The 18,885-nt window shown below is 39.8% G+C and overlaps 5 protein-coding genes and 8 long non-coding RNA genes across 13 annotated transcripts; 4 read left to right on the top strand and 9 right to left on the bottom strand.

The window, feature by feature from the left end:
- Nucleotides 1-1,789: 1,789 nt before the first annotated feature.
- LOC117188015 (transcription initiation factor IIA subunit 2) lies at nt 1,790-2,631 on the bottom strand. The gene has a single exon (XM_033391151.1). It carries the CDS (start codon nt 2,509-2,511, stop codon nt 2,194-2,196), a length of 318 nt encoding a protein of 105 aa, XP_033247042.1. The 5' UTR covers nt 2,512-2,631; the 3' UTR covers nt 1,790-2,193.
- A 345-nt stretch (nt 2,632-2,976) lies between these two features.
- LOC117188018 lies at nt 2,977-3,550 on the top strand. The gene is made up of 2 exons (XR_004472419.1): nt 2,977-3,301; nt 3,365-3,550. It is a non-coding gene; the product is annotated as an uncharacterized LOC117188018 (long non-coding RNA).
- Nucleotides 3,319-4,063, bottom strand: LOC117188020. Its single transcript, XR_004472420.1, has 2 exons — nt 3,910-4,063; nt 3,319-3,806 (listed from the first exon to the last, which is right to left on the bottom strand). It is a non-coding gene; the product is annotated as an uncharacterized LOC117188020 (long non-coding RNA).
- Nucleotides 4,064-5,800: 1,737 nt separating this feature from the next.
- Nucleotides 5,801-6,642, bottom strand: LOC108164962 (transcription initiation factor IIA subunit 2). Its single transcript, XM_017300971.2, has one exon. The coding sequence runs from the start codon at nt 6,518-6,520 to the stop codon at nt 6,203-6,205; it is 318 nt and encodes a 105-aa protein (XP_017156460.1). The 5' UTR covers nt 6,521-6,642; the 3' UTR covers nt 5,801-6,202.
- A 586-nt stretch (nt 6,643-7,228) lies between these two features.
- LOC117188992 lies at nt 7,229-7,564 on the top strand. The gene is made up of 2 exons (XR_004473048.1): nt 7,229-7,321; nt 7,379-7,564. It is a non-coding gene; the product is annotated as an uncharacterized LOC117188992 (long non-coding RNA).
- On the bottom strand, nt 7,321-8,053 carry LOC117188998. Its single transcript, XR_004473055.1, has 2 exons — nt 7,924-8,053; nt 7,321-7,820 (listed from the first exon to the last, which is right to left on the bottom strand). It is a non-coding gene; the product is annotated as an uncharacterized LOC117188998 (long non-coding RNA).
- Nucleotides 8,054-9,812: 1,759 nt separating this feature from the next.
- On the bottom strand, nt 9,813-10,637 carry LOC117188925 (transcription initiation factor IIA subunit 2). Its single transcript, XM_033393557.1, has one exon. The coding sequence runs from the start codon at nt 10,530-10,532 to the stop codon at nt 10,215-10,217; it is 318 nt and encodes a 105-aa protein (XP_033249448.1). The 5' UTR covers nt 10,533-10,637; the 3' UTR covers nt 9,813-10,214.
- Nucleotides 10,638-10,748: 111 nt separating this feature from the next.
- LOC108164639 lies at nt 10,749-11,581 on the top strand. Its single transcript, XR_001775882.2, has 2 exons — nt 10,749-11,332; nt 11,396-11,581. It is a non-coding gene; the product is annotated as an uncharacterized LOC108164639 (long non-coding RNA).
- On the bottom strand, nt 11,350-12,093 carry LOC117188926. Its single transcript, XR_004472985.1, has 2 exons — nt 11,941-12,093; nt 11,350-11,837 (listed from the first exon to the last, which is right to left on the bottom strand). It is a non-coding gene; the product is annotated as an uncharacterized LOC117188926 (long non-coding RNA).
- A 1,943-nt stretch (nt 12,094-14,036) lies between these two features.
- On the bottom strand, nt 14,037-14,672 carry LOC117188272 (transcription initiation factor IIA subunit 2). The gene has a single exon (XM_033391829.1). It carries the CDS (start codon nt 14,549-14,551, stop codon nt 14,234-14,236), a length of 318 nt encoding a protein of 105 aa, XP_033247720.1. The 5' UTR covers nt 14,552-14,672; the 3' UTR covers nt 14,037-14,233.
- A 95-nt stretch (nt 14,673-14,767) lies between these two features.
- Nucleotides 14,768-15,601, top strand: LOC108165441. The gene is made up of 2 exons (XR_001775962.2): nt 14,768-15,352; nt 15,416-15,601. It is a non-coding gene; the product is annotated as an uncharacterized LOC108165441 (long non-coding RNA).
- LOC117188281 lies at nt 15,370-16,105 on the bottom strand. The gene is made up of 2 exons (XR_004472540.1): nt 15,962-16,105; nt 15,370-15,857 (listed from the first exon to the last, which is right to left on the bottom strand). It is a non-coding gene; the product is annotated as an uncharacterized LOC117188281 (long non-coding RNA).
- Nucleotides 16,106-17,851: 1,746 nt separating this feature from the next.
- LOC117188275 (transcription initiation factor IIA subunit 2) lies at nt 17,852-18,693 on the bottom strand. Its single transcript, XM_033391834.1, has one exon. It carries the CDS (start codon nt 18,569-18,571, stop codon nt 18,254-18,256), a length of 318 nt encoding a protein of 105 aa, XP_033247725.1. The 5' UTR covers nt 18,572-18,693; the 3' UTR covers nt 17,852-18,253.
- Between the last annotated feature and the right edge of the window lie 192 nt (nt 18,694-18,885).

The following is an 18,885-nucleotide window of genomic DNA, read 5'->3' as shown; positions in this document are numbered from 1 at the left end:
ACACGACGTTTCACATGAATGTTATTAATAATGTTGTTAATAATAGTAGAAGGTGGAGAACTATCGATGGCACTATCGACACTATCGATGGTAGGGCACTACCGCGGTACTAAACTATCGATGGTTCAATGTTTCGATAGTGGTCGATAGCATGGTTTACCCATCAGCAAAGAAAATTTGTGCGCATTTATTCAAAATTCGCTTCTTTCAAAAAGGTAATCAATATCGCAAGATATTAGAAAGTATTTGTACGAAATTTTAGACTAATTTAAGGCAAACGTCGCAGTTCTGCAGCGAATTGCGAGTGCAGCAGCACCGACAGCGAAAAAAGTTCTGTGATGTATGGAAGTATTTCAAAAGGTCTGATGACAGGAAATTCGCCAAGTGCCTAAATTGCAACAAGGAGTATAAGACCAGTGGAAACACTTCAAACTTGCATGACCACCTAGCTAGGTTCCACCCGAATTTGAGGAGCCATACTCCCGATTCCGGCATACCAGCTGCAGATGCTTGTACTGCCAGCGAAAACATTGCATCTACAAGCAGCAGTTGTAGATCGAGTATGCGGTCAATAGAGTCGTATTTTAAAAGAGCTGTTGCTTATGACGCAAACTCCAACCGGAAAAAAGACATTGATAAAGTTTTAACAGAGATGGTTGCAAAAGATGTGCAGCCCTTTAGTATCGTTGAGAACGAAGGCTTTATCAAATATTCCCAAGTTATGGACCCAAGTATATGAACAATATACAGAGTTTTTTAACTTTTATTATTTTTAGCTTCTAGTTGGACCGCATATTGCATTTAGAATTGTAATAATGCTTTTAGCATCGAATCAACCGTCTTTTTACACTTTTAAAAACACTCATTTTTATTACGACTATCGACCAATATCGATGGTTTTGAAAATACTATCGTCCACTATCGATGGCGCCTACTATCGATAGCTCTCCACCTCTATTATACATATTCCTCGTTTTTGATCTTCCGTGGAATATTCTCAGCTATATAACACATTTAGGCATGCCCACATAATTTTATACGATTGATGAATCAATTTTCTATATAACTGGTGTATTTTTAATACTTGCTTTTATTGCATTTTGCGTAAAAAGAGGTTTTAGCGAAAATGGTCAAACAAAAACCGAACACTCACAGGGCAGTGTTGTACAGAACTGATATGGCAAAATAGGGGTGCCAGACCTGGAGCGGCTGCTGCCCATCTGGTTGCAGGTAAGCGCCAACTTTAAATGTAAATTTTTCAAAAAGTTATTTAAATTATTTATATGCCGACTACGCCAGTTATTTATTCTGCCTCTATAATTCCCTGACTACGGCAGTTATTCATGCTGCCTGCCTCCGTTACTCGTTATTCGCTATTGCCGTTCGCTGCAGTGTGACCGCGGACTTATTGAAAAAATATACCTTCTGACCCTCAGAAATATACCAAAATATACCGTCTCATTTTTAAAATATACCGTAAAAATACTGATGAACTCAAGTTCTATTATACATATTCCTCGTTTTTGATATTCCGTCGAATATTACTAGCTATCTAGATCTCTCAGCCCTGCCCACATAGTTTTTCCCAATTGATAAATCAATTTGCTACTTGACTGGCTTGTTTTAAATACTTGACTTGTTTTCCTGCTACGGTGATTGCTATTTTTGCTTTTCAACAAAAAAATGGAGTCTCGCTATGATAAAAAATCAAACTTAGCCCACTTCAGCCCCTTTATTTAAATAGTTCAACTATTTCAGGTAAATGGATGAAAATGAAACCATATTATCCTCCATTATGATATTCCGTCGAATTTTACTTAATATATAGATCTCTCAGCTTTGCCCAAATAATTGTATCCTATTGATGAATTCATTTTCTACAAGTACGATTTGTGAACGACAATTCATAAAAAAACCTACGTATCTGTGTTCTTAAATATACCATTAAAATTTAATAGATTGAAGAATTGATTATGTACCGAAATGCCGTAAATATACCGTCTGCTCAATTTTCACGATATTTATTTTAAAGTTCGACGACCAAGGCCCTCTACTGGTGTTGCTTTTGTGGGTCGAGGTGGGACTCTTGATAGGTTTGCATGGTCGTCTACTCTTCACCAATGGTGGATGTAAAGGATTCTTAACAAATATAAATCTTACAAATACAAATATATTCTCTGGCCAATGACAGTGCTAGAACTCGCTCTTGCCATCGCAGGCCACAATCTTCACCTTGTCCACCTTGACGAACTCGTGCACCTCGCGAAATTCCACATCGTTCAGCATAAGCGTCCAGACATTGTCACAGAAACGGTAGGTGTTCAGCTTGCCCGCCTTGAAGGTGACGCGCGCCTTTACGCGCTGGTTTAGGGCATTGTTGATGCTCTTGTCGAACTGGAGGAGCACCTTGAAGGCCAGTCCTGGCGTGATCTGGCCGTACTGGATCAGCTCGTCTAGACTCTCCTGCAACGTGTTGCCCAGGGTGGTATTACGGTACAGCTGGTAGGACATTATTTCGTTGTTTTTACCGAAAAATTGCGTTTTTTAATTAAAATTTTCAAAATATATATAAAAGTATTAAAAATATCGTAAGCGGTCACCCTGGTTCGCTGGGAAATTGCTGTACAAAATAGGATAGAATAGGCAAAACGCCACTGAGAGTGCAACGGATGGCAAGGTAAAATTCACCCCTTTTGCTTAACATACCTTGGAGACTAAAAGCCGCTTTGCCTTCAAGGTATATTGTGGTCATACGCGAGGTGAGGTTCGTACGAACCTTGCAATTTGCCTTGGCTGGTTTTGCCTGTTGTTCCTACCCCTTTTTATAGCCCATTCAAAATTACGACTCATTTTTTCGTTGCAGGAGAGAGTCAGTGGGACCCTAAAAATATACCGTCTTATTTTCAAAATATTTTTTCGCTTCCGTTATGGCTCTTTTTTGGCATTTGTATACCCTATTACCTTTCATTTGCATTACATTTCTGTTTTCCAAGGGGATTTGAAACATTCTCAGATTGACATGTTTTCGACCTATTCACGCATTTGAGTTTCGATGCGAGAATGTCTGTTAATGACACCGATTCTTCGATATCGTAATCCTGGTAATTGTCGTGGCCTACTACAATTTGGTTTCGGATTTTCGCAGAAAAACCGCGCATGCAGGCGTTGCCAGATCGGAAAGTAAAAAAAAAAAAAAAAGCTGTGCAACTAAGAATGGAATGGACTTAATTCTCCACCGTAACTTTCCCACGACAACGGAAACACACTGTGAATTGTGTATGCAATTTTCACTCCAATATACGTATGCGGGACCAATTATATTTCTAATTATCTATTGAATTAAAATGGTGAAAATTTTCGACAGGTTGGCAGCCACTCAGCAACACACACATGCAGAGCTCCCACATGCGCTGCGTACGTGTACTGTGCATGCGGATGTGTGCGAGAAGCCCGCGGAAAAGCACAACAAGAACAACAATAGAACGGAGATTATCATACGATACTTGTGAGCACCAATAAAACGAATCCACATGAGCGTTTCACAGAGCAACGAAATACTGTCTGTGCCGCTGGCTGGTGTGCGGTGTGCGGGCGGGTAGGGGCACGGTGTGGTGCAGTGTCTTCCCTCTAATCAGCGTTTTTGCAATACAATAATTGGAACGGACACACGGGCGCTCGACTCTGACCAACTTCACACCCAAAGTCGATGTTTTTGATGGCATTGCAGCTGTTCTGCCCTTGGAGGGTCGGTTTTTTTTGGGGTGGTAGGGCGGCCCAAGAGTTTTGTTTTGTTTTCAGTTTTGTAACTGAGTTGTAAATTGTTAAAAAAAAATTGCCGAAAAAAACGGGGTAAAGGTGAAAGGTTCTTCGGGGTGGCTACTGCACTTTCTAATCAACGGCCATATTTACCTGGAACTCTAAATATTTTCTAATGTCACCGGAATGGTTTTCAGCCGTATTTGCACTGGAACACGACGTTTCACATGAATGTTATTAATAATGTTGTTAATAATAGTAGAAGGTGGAGAACTATCGATGGCACTATCGACACTATCGATGGTAGGGCACTATCGCGGTACTAAACTATCGATAGTTCAATGTTTCGATAGTGGTCGATAGCATGGTTTACCCATCAGCAAAGAAAATTTGTGCGCATTTATTCAAAATTCGCTTCTTTCAAAAAGGTAATACGCTTCGCAAGATATTAGAAAGTATTTGTACGAAATTTTTGACTAATTTAAGGCAAACGTCGCAGTTCTGCAGCGAATTGCGAGTGCAGCAGCACCGACAGCGAAAAAAGTTCTGTGACCGAAAAATCGACAAAGACGAAGAAAAATAAAATTTCGGATGTATGGAAGTATTTCAAAAGGTCTGATGACAGGAAATTCGCCAAGTGCCTAAATTGCAACAAGGAGTATAAGACCAGTGGAAACACTTCAAACTTGCATGACCACCTAGCTAGGTTCCACCCGAATTTGAGGAGCCATACTCCCGATTCCGGCATACCAGCTGCAGATGCTTGTACTGCCAGCGAAAACATTGCATCTACAAGCAGCAGTTGTAGATCGAGTATGCGGTCAATAGAGTCGTATTTTAAAAGAGCTGTTGCTTATGACGCAAACTCCAACCGGAAAAAAGACATTGATAAAGTTTTAACAGAGATGGTTGCAAAAGATGTGCAGCCCTTTAGTATCGTTGAGAACGAAGGCTTTATCAAATATTCCCAAGTTATGGACCCAAGTATATGAACAATATACAGAGTTTTTAAACTTTTATTATTTTTAGCTTCTAGTTGGACCGCATATTGCATTTAGAATTGTAATAATGCTTTTAGCATCGAATCAACCGTCTTTTTACACTTTTAAAAACACTCATTTTTATTACGACTATCGACCAATATCGATGGTTTTGAAAATACTATCGTCCACTATCGATGGCGCCTACTATCGATAGTTCTCCACCTCTATTATACATATTCCTCGTTTTTGATCTTCCGTGGAATATTCTCAGCTATATAGCACATTTAGGCATGCCCACATAATTTTATACGATTGATGAATCAATTTTCTATATAACTGGTGTATTTTTAATACTTGCTTTTATTGCATTTTGCGTAAAAAGAGGTTTTAGCGAAAATGGTCAAACAAAAACCGAACACTCACAGGGCAGTGTTGTACAGAACTGATATGGCAAAATAGGGGTGCCAGACCTGGAGCGGCTGCTGCCCATCTGGTTGCAGGTAAGCGCCAACTTTAAATGTAAATTTTTCAAAAAGTTATTTAAATTATTTATATGCCGACTACGCCAGTTATTTATTCTGCCTCTATAATTCCCTGACTACGGCAGTTATTCATGCTGCCTGCCTCCGTTACTCGTTATTCGCTATTGCCGTTCGCTGCAGTGTGACCGCGGACTTATTGAAAAAATATACCTTCTGACCCTCAGAAATATACCAAAATATACCGTCTCATTTTTAAAATATACCGTAAAAATACTGATGAACTCAAGTTCTATTATACATATTCCTCGTTTTTGATATTCCGTCGAATATTACTAGCTATCTAGATCTCTCAGCCCTGCCCACATAATTTTTCCCAATTGATAAATCAATTTGCTACTTGACTGGCTTGTTTTAAATACTTGACTTGTTTTCCTGCTACGGTGATTGCTATTTTTGCTTTTCAACAAAAAAAAATGGAGTCTCGTTATGATAAAAAATCAAACTTAGCCCACTTCAGCCCCTTTATTTAAATAGTTCAACTATTTCAGGTAAATGGATGAAAATGAAACCATATTATCCTCCATTATGATATTCCGTCGAATTTTACTTAATATATAGATCTCTCAGCTTTGCCCAAATAATTGTATCCTATTGATGAATTCATTTTCTACAAGTACGATTTGTGAACGACAATTCATAAAAAAACCTACGTATGTGTTCTTAAATATACCATTGAAATTTAATAGATTGAAGAATTGATTATGTACCGAAATGCCGTAAATATACCGTCTGCTCAATTTTCACGATATTTATTTTAAAGTTCGACGACCAAGGCCCTCTACTGGTGTTGCTTTTGTGGGTCGAGGTGGGACTCTTGATAGGTTTGCATGGTCGTCTACTCTTCACCAATGGTGGATGTAACGGATTTTTAACAAATATAAATCTTACAAATACAAATATATTCTCTGGCCAATGACAGTGCTAGAACTCGCTCTTGCCATCGCAGGCCACAATCTTCACCTTGTCCACCTTGACGAACTCGTGCACCTCGCGAAATTCCACATCGTTCAGCATAAGCGTCCAGACATTGTCACAGAAACGGTAGGTGTTCAGCTTGCCCGCCTTGAAGGTGACGCGCGCCTTTACGCGCTGGTTTAGGGCATTGTTGATGCTCTTGTCGAACTGGAGGAGCACCTTGAAGGCCAGTCCTGGCGTGATCTGGCCGTACTGGATCAGCTCGTCTAGACTCTCCTGCAACGTGTTGCCCAGGGTGGTATTACGGTACAGCTGGTAGGACATTATTTCGTTGTTTTTACCGAAAAATTGCGTTTTTTAATTAAAATTTTCAAAATATATATAAAAGTATTAAAAATATCGTAAGCGGTCACCCTGGTTCGCTGGGAAATTGCTGTACAAAATAGGATAGAATAGGCAAAACGCCACTGAAAGTGCAACGGATGGCAAGGTAAAATTCACCCCTTTTGCTTAACATACCTTGGAGACTAAAAGCCGCTTTGCCTTCAAGGTATATTGTGGTCATACGCGAGGTGAGGTTCGTACGAACCTTGCAATTTGCCTTGGCTGGTTTTGCCTGTTGTTCCTACCCCTTTTTATAGCCCATTCAAAATTACGACTCATTTTTTCGTTGCAGGAGAGAGTCAGTGGGACCCTAAAAATATACCGTCTTATTTTCAAAATATTTTTTCGCTTCCGTTATGGCTCTTTTTTGGCATTTGTATACCCTATTTCCTTTAATTTGCATTACATTTCTGTTTTCCAAGGGGATTTGAAACATAAGTAATCTACTCTCAGATTGACATGTTTTCGACCTATTCACGCATTTGAGTTTCGATGCGAGAATGTCTGTTAATGACACCGATTCTTCGATATCGTAATCCTGGTAATTGTCGTGGCCTACTACAATTTGGTTTCGGATTTTCGCAGAAAAACCGCGCATGCAGGCGTTGCCAGATCGGAAAGTAAAAAAAAAAAAAAAATCTGTGCAACTAAGAATGGAATGGACTTAATTCTCCACCGTAACTTTCCCACGACAACGGAAACACACTGTGAATTGTGTATGCAATTTTCACTCCAATATACGTATGCGGGACCAATTATATTTCTAAATTGAATTAAAATGGTGAAAATTTTCGACAGGTTGGCAGCCACTCAGCAACACACACATGCAGAGCTCCCACATGCGCTGCGTACGTGTACTGTGCATGCGGATGTGTGCGAGAAGCCCGCGGAAAAGCACAACAAGAACAACAATAGAACGGAGATTATCATACGATACTTGTGAGCACCAATAAAACGAATCCACATGAGCGTTTCACAGAGCAACGAAATACTGTCTGTGCCGCTGGCTGGTGTACGGTGTGCGGGCGGGTAGGGGCACGGTGTGGTGCAGTGTCTTCCCTCTAATCAGCGTTTTTGCAATACAATAATTGGAACGGACACACGGGCGTTCGACTCTGACCAACTTCACACCCAAAGTCGATGTTTTTGATGGCATTGCAGCTGTTCTGCCCTTGGAGGGTCGGTTTTTTTTGGGGTGGTAGGGCGGCCCAAGAGTTTTGTTTTGTTTTCAGTTTTGTAACTGAGTTGTAAATTGTTAAAAAAAAATTGCCGAAAAAAACGGGGTAAAGGTGAAAGGTTCTTCGGGGTGGCTACTGCACTTTCTAATCAACGGCCATATTTACCTGGAACTCTAAATATTTTCTAATGTCACCGGAATGGTTTTCAGCCGTATTTGCACTGGAACACGACGTTTCACATGAATGTTATTAATAATATTGTTAATAATAGTAGAAGGTGGATAACTATCGATGGCACTATCGACACTATCGATGGTAGGGCACTATCGCGGTACTAAACTATCGATGGTTCAATGTTTCGATAGTGGTCGATAGCATGGTTTACCCATCAGCAAAGAAAATTTGTGCGCATTTATTCAAAATTCGCTTCTTTCAAAAAGGTAATCAATATCGCAAGATATTAGAAAGTATTTGTACGAAATTTTTGACTAATTTAAGGCAAACGTCGCAGTTCTGCAGCGAATTGCGAGTGCAGCAGCACCGACAGCGAAAAAAGTTCTGTGACCGAAAAATCGACAAAGACGAAGAAAAATAAAATTTCGGATGTATGGAAGTATTTCAAAAGGTCTGATGACAGGAAATTCGCCAAGTGCCTAAATTGCAACAAGGAGTATAAGACCAGTGGAAACACTTCAAACTTGCATGACCACCTAGCTAGGTTCCACCCGAATTTGAGGAGCCATACTCCCGATTCCGGCATACCAGCTGCAGATGCTTGTACTGCCAGCGAAAACATTGCATCTACAAGCAGCAGTTGCAGATCGAGTATGCGGTCAATAGAGTCGTATTTTAAAAGAGCTGTTGCTTATGACGCAAACTCCAACCGGAAAAAAGACATTGATAAAGTTTTAACAGAGATGGTTGCAAAAGATGTGCAGCCCTTTAGTATCGTTGAGAACGAAGGCTTTATCAAATATTCCCAAGTTATGGACCCAAGTATATGAACAATATACAGAGTTTTTTAACTTTTATTATTTTTAGCTTCTAGTTGGACCGCATATTGCATTTAGAATTGTAATAATGCTTTTAGCATCGAATCAACCGTCTTTTTACACTTTTAAAAACACTCATTTTTATTACGACTATCGACCAATATCGATGGTTTTGAAAATACTATCGTCCACTATCGATGGCGCCTACTATCGATAGTTCTCCACCTCTATTATACATATTCCTCGTTTTTGATCTTCCGTGGAATATTCTCAGCTATATAGCACATTTAGCCATGCCCACATAATTTTATACGATTGATGAATCAGTTTTCTATATAACTGGTGTATTTTTAATACTTGTTTTTATTGCATTTTGCGTAAAAAGAGGTTTTAGCGAAAATGGTCAAACAAAAACCGAACACTCACAGGGCAGTGTTGTACAGAACTGATATGGCAAAATAGGGGTGCCAGACCTGGAGCGGCTGCTGCCCATCTGGTTGCAGGTAAGCGCCAACTTTAAATGTAAATTTTTCAAAAAGTTATTTAAATTATTTATATGCCGACTACGCCAGTTATTTATTCTGCCTCTATAATTCCCTGACTACGGCAGTTATTCATGCTGCCTGCCTCCGTTACTCGTTATTCGCTATTGCCGTTCGCTGCAGTGTGACCGCGGACTTATTGAAAAAATATACCTTCTGACCCTCAGAAATATACCAAAATATACCGTCTCATTTTTAAAATATACCGTAAAAATACTGATGAACTCAAGTTCTATTATACATATTCCTCGTTTTTGATATTCCGTCGAATATTACTAGCTATCTAGATCTCTCAGCCCTGCCCACATAATTTTTCCCAATTGATAAATCAATTTGCTACTTGACTGGCTTGTTTTAAATACTTGACTTGTTTTCCTGCTACGGTGATTGCTATTTTTGCTTTTCAACAAAAAAATGGAGTCTCGTTATGATAAAAAATCAAACTTAGCCCACTTCAGCCCCTTTATTTAAATAGTTCAACTATTTCAGGTAAATGGATGAAAATGAAACCATATTATCCTCCATTATGATATTCCGTCGAATTTTACTTAATATATAGATCTCTCAGCTTTGCCCAAATAATTGTATCCTATTGATGAATTCATTTTCTACAAGTACGATTTGTGAACGACAATTCATAAAAAAACCTACGTATGTGTTCTTAAATATACCATTGAAATTTAATAGATTGAAGAATTGATTATGTACCGAAATGCCGTAAATATACCGTCTGCTCAATTTTCACGATATTTATTTTAAAGTTCGACGACCAAGGCCCTCTACTGGTGTTGCTTTTGTGGGTCGAGGTGGGACTCTTGATAGGTTTGCATGGTCGTCTACTCTTCACCAATGGTGGATGTAAAGGATTCTTAACAAATATAAATCTTACAAATACAAATATATTCTCTGGCCAATGACAGTGCTAGAACTCGCTCTTGCCATCGCAGGCCACAATCTTCACCTTGTCCACCTTGACGAACTCGTGCACCTCGCGAAATTCCACATCGTTCAGCATAAGCGTCCAGACATTGTCACAGAAACGGTAGGTGTTCAGCTTGCCCGCCTTGAAGGTGACGCGCGCCTTTACGCGCTGGTTTAGGGCATTGTTGATGCTCTTGTCGAACTGGAGGAGCACCTTGAAGGCCAGTCCTGGCGTGATCTGGCCGTACTGGATCAGCTCGTCTAGACTCTCCTGCAACGTGTTGCCCAGGGTGGTATTACGGTACAGCTGGTAGGACATTATTTCGTTGTTTTTACCGAAAAATTGCGTTTTTTAATTAAAATTTTCAAAATATATATAAAAGTATTAAAAATATCGTAAGCGGTCACCCTGGTTCGCTGGGAAATCGCTGTACAAAATAGGATAGAATAGGCAAAACGCCACTGAAAGTGCAACGGATGGCAAGGTAAAATTCACCCCTTTTGCTTAACATACCTTGGAGACTAAAAGCCGCTTTGCCTTCAAGGTATATTGTGGTCATACGCGAGGTGAGGTTCGTACGAACCTTGCAATTTGCCTTGGCTGGTTTTGCCTGTTGTTCCTACCCCTTTTTATAGCCCATTCAAAATTACGACTCATTTTTTCGTTGCAGGAGAGAGTCAGTGGGACCCTAAAAATATACCGTCTTATTTTCAAAATATTTTTTCGCTTCCGTTATGGCTCTTTTTTGGCATTTGTATACCCTATTTCCTTTAATTTGCATTACATTTCTGTTTTCCAAGGGGATTTGAAACATAAGTAATCTACTCTCAGATTGACATGTTTTCGACCTATTCACGCATTTGAGTTTCGATGCGAGAATGTCTGTTAATGACACCGATTCTTCGATATCGTAATCCTGGTAATTGTCGTGGCCTACTACAATTTGGTTTCGGATTTTCGCAGAAAAACCGCGCATGCAGGCGTTGCCAGATCGGAAAGTAAAAAAAAAAAAAAAGCTGTGCAACTAAGAATGGAATGGACTTAATTCTCCACCGTAACTTTCCCACGACAACGGAAACACACTGTGAATTGTGTATGCAATTTTCACTCCAATATACGTATGCGGGACCAATTATATTTCTAATTATCTATTGAATTAAAATGGTGAAAATTTTCGACAGGTTGGCAGCCACTCAGCAACACACACATGCAGAGCTCCCACATGCGCTGCGTACGTGTACTGTGCATGCGGATGTGTGCGAGAAGCCCGCGGAAAAGCACAACAAGAACAACAATAGAACGGAGATTATCATACGATACTTGTGAGCACCAATAAAACGAATCCACATGAGCGTTTCACAGAGCAACGAAATACTGTCTGTGCCGCTGGCTGGTGTGCGGTGTGCGGGCGGGTAGGGGCACGGTGTGGTGCAGTGTCTTCCCTCTAATCAGCGTTTTTGCAATACAATAATTGGAACGGACACACGGGCGCTCGACTCTGACCAACTTCACACCCAAAGTCGATGTTTTTGATGGCATTGCAGCTGTTCTGCCCTTGGAGGGTCGGTTTTTTTTGGGGTGGTAGGGCGGCCCAAGAGTTTTGTTTTGTTTTCAGTTTTGTAACTGAGTTGTAAATTGTTAAAAAAAAATTGCCGAAAAAAACGGGGTAAAGGTGAAAGGTTCTTCGGGGTGGCTACTGCACTTTCTAATCAACGGCCATATTTACCTGGAACTCTAAATATTTTCTAATGTCACCGGAATGGTTTTCAGCCGTATTTGCACTGGAACACGACGTTTCACATGAATGTTATTAATAATATTGTTAATAATAGTAGAAGGTGGAGAACTATCGATGGCACTATCGACACTATCGATGGTAGGGCACTATCGCGGTACTAAACTATCGATGGTTCAATGTTTCGATAGTGGTCGATAGCATGGTTTACCCATCAGCAAAGAAAATTTGTGCGCATTTATTCAAAATTCGCTTCTTTCAAAAAGGTAATCAATATCGCAAGATATTAGAAAGTATTTGTACGAAATTTTTGACTAATTTAAGGCAAACGTCGCAGTTCTGCAGCGAATTGCGAGTGCAGCAGCACCGACAGCGAAAAAAGTTCTGTGACCGAAAAATCGACAAAGACGAAGAAAAATAAAATTTCGGATGTATGGAAGTATTTCAAAAGGTCTGATGACAGGAAATTCGCCAAGTGCCTAAATTGCAACAAGGAGTATAAGACCAGTGGAAACACTTCAAACTTGCATGACCACCTAGCTAGGTTCCACCCGAATTTGAGGAGCCATACTCCCGATTCCGGCATACCAGCTGCAGATGCTTGTACTGCCAGCGAAAACATTGCATCTACAAGCAGCAGTTGCAGATCGAGTATGCGGTCAATAGAGTCGTATTTTAAAAGAGCTGTTGCTTATGACGCAAACTCCAACCGGAAAAAAGACATTGATAAAGTTTTAACAGAGATGGTTGCAAAAGATGTGCAGCCCTTTAGTATCGTTGAGAACGAAGGCTTTATCAAATATTCCCAAGTTATGGACCCAAGTATATGAACAATATACAGAGTTTTTAAACTTTTATTATTTTTAGCTTCTAGTTGGACCGCATATTGCATTTAGAATTGTAATAATGCTTTTAGCATCGAATCAACCGTCTTTTTACACTTTTAAAAACACTCATTTTTATTACGACTATCGACCAATATCGATGGTTTTGAAAATACTATCGTCCACTATCGATGGCGCCTACTATCGATAGTTCTCCACCTCTATTATACATATTCCTCGTTTTTGATCTTCCGTGGAATATTCTCAGCTATATGGCACATTTAGGCATGCCCACATAATTTTATACGATTGATGAATCAATTTTCTATATAACTGATGTATTTTTAATACTTGCTTTTATTGCATTTTGCGTAAAAAGAGGTTTTAGCGAAAATGGTCAAACAAAAACCGAACACTCACAGGGCAGTGTTGTACAGAACTGATATGGCAAAATAGGGGTGCCAGACCTGGAGCGGCTGCTGCCCATCTGGTTGCAGGTAAGCGCCAACTTTAAATGTAAATTTTTCAAAAAGTTATTTAAATTATTTATATGCCGACTACGCCAGTTATTTATTCTGCCTCTATAATTCCCTGACTACGGCAGTTATTCATGCTGCCTGCCTCCGTTACTCGTTATTCGCTATTGCCGTTCGCTGCAGTGTGACCGCGGACTTATTGAAAAAATATACCTTCTGACCCTCAGAAATATACCAAAATATACCGTCTCATTTTTAAAATATACCGTAAAAATACTGATGAACTCAAGTTCTATTATACATATTCCTCGTTTTTGATATTCCGTCGAATATTACTAGCTATCTAGATCTCTCAGCCCTGCCCACATAGTTTTTCCCAATTGATAAATCAATTTGCTACTTGACTGGCTTGTTTTAAATACTTGACTTGTTTTCCTGCTACGGTGATTGCTATTTTTGCTTTTCAACAAAAAAAAATGGAGTCTCGTTATGATAAAAAATCAAACTTAGCCCACTTCAGCCCCTTTATTTAAATAGTTCAACTATTTCAGGTAAATGGATGAAAATGAAACCATATTATCCTCCATTATGATATTCCGTCGAATTTTACTTAATATATAGATCTCTCAGCTTTGCCCAAATAATTGTATCCTATTGATGAATTCATTTTCTACAAGTACGATTTGTGAACGACAATTCATAAAAAAACCTACGTATGTGTTCTTAAATATACCATTGATATTTAATAGATTGAAGAATTGATTATGTACCGAAATGCCGTAAATATACCGTCTGCTCAATTTTCACGATATTTATTTTAAAGTTCGACGACCAAGGCCCTCTACTGGTGTTGCTTTTGTGGGTCGAGGTGGGACTCTTGATAGGTTTGCATGGTCGTCTACTCTTCACCAATGGTGGATGTAAAGGATTCTTAACAAATATAAATCTTACAAATACAAATATATTCTCTGGCCAATGACAGTGCTAGAACTCGCTCTTGCCATCGCAGGCCACAATCTTCACCTTGTCCACCTTGACGAACTCGTGCACCTCGCGAAATTCCACATCGTTCAGCATAAGCGTCCAGACATTGTCACAGAAACGGTAGGTGTTCAGCTTGCCCGCCTTGAAGGTGACGCGCGCCTTTACGCGCTGGTTTAGGGCATTGTTGATGCTCTTGTCGAACTGGAGGAGCACCTTGAAGGCCAGTCCTGGCGTGATCTGGCCGTACTGGATCAGCTCGTCTAGACTCTCCTGCAACGTGTTGCCCAGGGTGGTATTACGGTACAGCTGGTAGGACATTATTTCGTTGTTTTTACCGAAAAATTGCGTTTTTTAATTAAAATTTTCAAAATATATATAAAAGTATTAAAAATATCGTAAGCGGTCACCCTGGTTCGCTGGGAAATTGCTGTACAAAATAGGATAGAATAGGCAAAACGCCACTGAGAGTGCAACGGATGGCAAGGTAAAATTCACCCCTTTTGCTTAACATACCTTGGAGACTAAAAGCCGCTTTGCCTTCAAGGTATATTGTGGTCATACGCGAGGTGAGGTTCGTACGAACCTTGCAATTTGCCTTGGCTGGTTTTGCCTGTTGTTCCTACCCCTTTTTATAGCCCATTCAAAATTACGACTCATTTTTTCGTTGCAGGAGAGAGTCAGTGGGACCCTAAAAATATACCGTCTTATTTTCAAAATATTTTTTCGCTTCCGTTATGGCTCTTTTTTGGCATTTGTATACCCTATTTCCTTTAATTTGCATTACATTTCTGTTTTCCAAGGGGATTTGAAACATAAGTAATCTACTCTCAGATTGACATGTTTTCGACCTATTCACGCATTTGAGTTTCGATGCGAGAATGTCTGTTAATGACACCGATTCTTCGATATCGTAATCCTGGTAATTGTCGTGGCCTACTACAATTTGGTTTCGGATTTTCGCAGAAAAACCGCGCATGCAGGCGTTGCCAGATCGGAAAGTAAAAAAAAAAAAAAAAGCTGTGCAACTAAGAATGGAATGGACTTAATTCTCCACCGTAACTTTCCCACGACAACGGAAACACACTGTGAATTGTGTATGCAATTTTCACTCCAATATACGTATGCGGGACCAATTATATTTCTAATTATCTATTGAATTAAAATGGTGAAAATTTTCGACAGGTTGGCAGCCACTCAGCAACACACACATGCAGAGCTCCCACATGCGCTGCGTACGTGTACTGTGCATGCGGATGTGTGCGAGAAGCCCGCGGAAAAGCACAACAAGAACAACAATAGAACGGAGATTATCATACGATACTTGTGAGCACCAATAAAACGAATCCACATGAGCGTTTCACAGAGCAACGAAATACTGTCTGTGCCGCTGGCTGGTGTGCGGTGTGCGGGCGGGTAGGGGCACGGTGTGGTGCAGTGTCTTCCCTCTAATCAGCGTTTTTGCAATACAATAATTGGAACGGACACACGGGCGCTCGACTCTGACCAACTTCACACCCAAAGTCGATGTTTTTGATGGCATTGCAGCTGTTCTGCCCTTGGAGGGTTGGTTTTTTTTGGGGTGGTAGGGCGGCCCAAGAGTTTTGTTTTGTTTTCAGTTTTGTAACTGAGTTGTAAATTGTTAAAAAAAAAATTGCCGAAAAAAACGGGGTAAAGGTGAAAGGTTCTTCGGGGTGGCTACTGCACTTTCTAATCAACGGCCATATTTACCTGGAACTCTAAATATTTTCTAATGTCACCGGAATGGTTTTCAGCCGTATTTGCACTGGAACACGACGTTTCACATGAATGTTATTAATAATATTGTTAATAATAGTAGAAGGTGGAGAACTATCGATGGCACTATCGACACTATCGATGGTAAGGCACTATCGCGGTACTAAACTATCGATGGTTCAATGTTTCGATAGTGGTCGATAGCATGGTTTACCCATCAGCAAAGAAAATTTGTGCGCATTTATTCAAAATTCGCTTCTTTCAAAAAGGTAATACGCTTCGCAAGATATTAGAAAGTATTTGTACGAAATTTTTGACTAATTTAAGGCAAACGTCGCAGTTCTGCAGCGAATTGCGAGTGCAGCAGCACCGACAGCGAAAAAAGTTCTGTGACCGAAAAATCGACAAAGACGAAGAAAAATAAAATTTCGGATGTATGGAAGTATTGCAAAAGGTCTGATGACAGGAAATTCGCCAAGTGCCTAAATTGCAACAAGGAGTATAAGACCAGTGGAAACACTTCAAACTTGCATGACCACCTAGCTAGGTTCCACCCGAATTTGAGGAGCCATACTCCCGATTCCGGCATACCAGCTGCAGATGCTTGTACTGCCAGCGAAAACATTGCATCTACAAGCAGCAGTTGTAGATCGAGTATGCGGTCAATAGAGTCGTATTTTAAAAGAGCTGTTGCTTATGACGCAAACTCCAACCGGAAAAAAGACATTGATAAAGTTTTAACAGAGATGGTTGCAAAAGATGTGCAGCCCTTTAGTATCGTTGAGAACGAAGGCTTTATCAAATATTCCCAAGTTATGGACCCAAGTATATGAACAATATACAGAGTTTTTTAACTTTTATTATTTTTAGCTTCTAGTTGGACCGCATATTGCATTTAGAATTGTAATAATGCTTTTAGCATCGAATCAACCGTCTTTTTACACTTTTAAAAACACTCATTTTTATTACGACTATCGACCAATATCGATGGTTTTGAAAATACTATCGTCCACTATCGATGGCGCCTACTATCGATAGTTCTCCACCTCTATTATACATATTCCTCGTTTTTGATCTTCCGTGGAATATTCTCAGCTATATAGCACATTTAGGCATGCCCACATAATTTTATACGATTGATGAATCAATTTTCTATATAACTGGTGTATTTTTAATACTTGCTTTTATTGCATTTTGCGTAAAAAGAGGTTTTAGCGAAAATGGTCAAACAAAAACCGAACACTCACAGGGCAGTGTTGTACAGAACTGATATGGCAAAATAGGGGTGCCAGACCTGGAGCGGCTGCTGCCCATCTGGTTGCAGGTAAGCGCCAACTTTAAATGTAAATTTTTCAAAAAGTTATTTAAATTATTTATATGCCGACTACGCCAGTTATTTATTCTGCCTCTATAATTCCCTGACTACGGCAGTTATTCATGCTGCCTGCCTCCGTTACTCGTTATTCGCTATTGCCGTTCGCTGCAGTGTGACCGCGGACTTATTGAAAAAATATACCTTCTGACCCTCAGAAATATACCAAAATATACCGTCTCATTTTTAAAATATACCGTAAAAATACTGATGAACTCAAGTTCTATTATACATATTCCTCGTTTTTGATATTCCGTCGAAAATTACTAGCTATCTAGATCTCTCAGCCCTGCCCACATAATTTTTCCCAATTGATAAATCAATTTGCTACTTGACTGGCTTGTTTTAAATACTTGACTTGTTTTCCTGCTACGGTGATTGCTATTTTTGCTTTTCAACAAAAAAAATGGAGTCTCGTTATGATAAAAAATCAAACTTAGCCCACTTCAGCCCCTTTATTTAAATAGTTCAACTATTTCAGGTAAATGGATGAAAATGAAACCATATTATCCTCCATTATGATATTCCGTCGAATTTTACTTAATATATAGATCTCTCAGCTTTGCCCAAATAATTGTATCCTATTGATGAATTCATTTTCTACAAGTACGATTTGTGAACGACAATTCATAAAAAAACCTACGTATGTGTTCTTAAATATACCATTGAAATTTAATAGATTGAAGAATTGATTATGTACCGAAATGCCGTAAATATACCGTCTGCTCAATTTTCACGATATTTATTTTAAAGTTCGACGACCAAGGCCCTCTACTGGTGTTGCTTTTGTGGGTCGAGGTGGGACTCTTGATAGGTTTGCATGGTCGTCTACTCTTCACCAATGGTGGATGTAAAGGATTCTTAACAAATATAAATCTTACAAATACAAATATATTCTCTGGCCAATGACAGTGCTAGAACTCGCTCTTGCCATCGCAGGCCACAATCTTCACCTTGTCCACCTTGACGAACTCGTGCACCTCGCGAAATTCCACATCGTTCAGCATAAGCGTCCAGACATTGTCACAGAAACGGTAGGTGTTCAGCTTGCCCGCCTTGAAGGTGACGCGCGCCTTTACGCGCTGGTTTAGGGCATTGTTGATGCTCTTGTCGAACTGGAGGAGCACCTTGAAGGCCAGTCCTGGCGTGATCTGGCCGTACTGGATCAGCTCGTCTAGACTCTCCTGCAACGTGTTGCCCAGGGTGGTATTACGGTACAGCTGGTAGGACATTATTTCGTTGTTTTTACCGAAAAATTGCGTTTTTTAATTAAAATTTTCAAAATATATATAAAAGTATTAAAAATATCGTAAGCGGTCACCCTGGTTCGCTGGGAAATTGCTGTACAAAATAGGATAGAATAGGCAAAACGCCACTGAAAGTGCAACGGATGGCAAGGTAAAATTCACCCCTTTTGCTTAACATACCTTGGAGACTAAAAGCCGCTTTGCCTTCAAGGTATATTGTGGTCATACGCGAGGTGAGGTTCGTACGAACCTTGCAATTTGCCTTGGCTGGTTTTGCCTGTTGTTCCTACCCCTTTTTA

Source organism: Drosophila miranda, chromosome XL, assembly GCF_003369915.1.
Source record: "Drosophila miranda strain MSH22 chromosome XL, D.miranda_PacBio2.1, whole genome shotgun sequence".
Lineage (NCBI taxonomy): Eukaryota > Metazoa > Arthropoda > Insecta > Diptera > Drosophilidae > Drosophila > Drosophila miranda.
The sequence above is the reverse complement of the archived record's forward strand: the minus strand, read 5'-3'. Positions and strand labels throughout refer to the sequence as shown.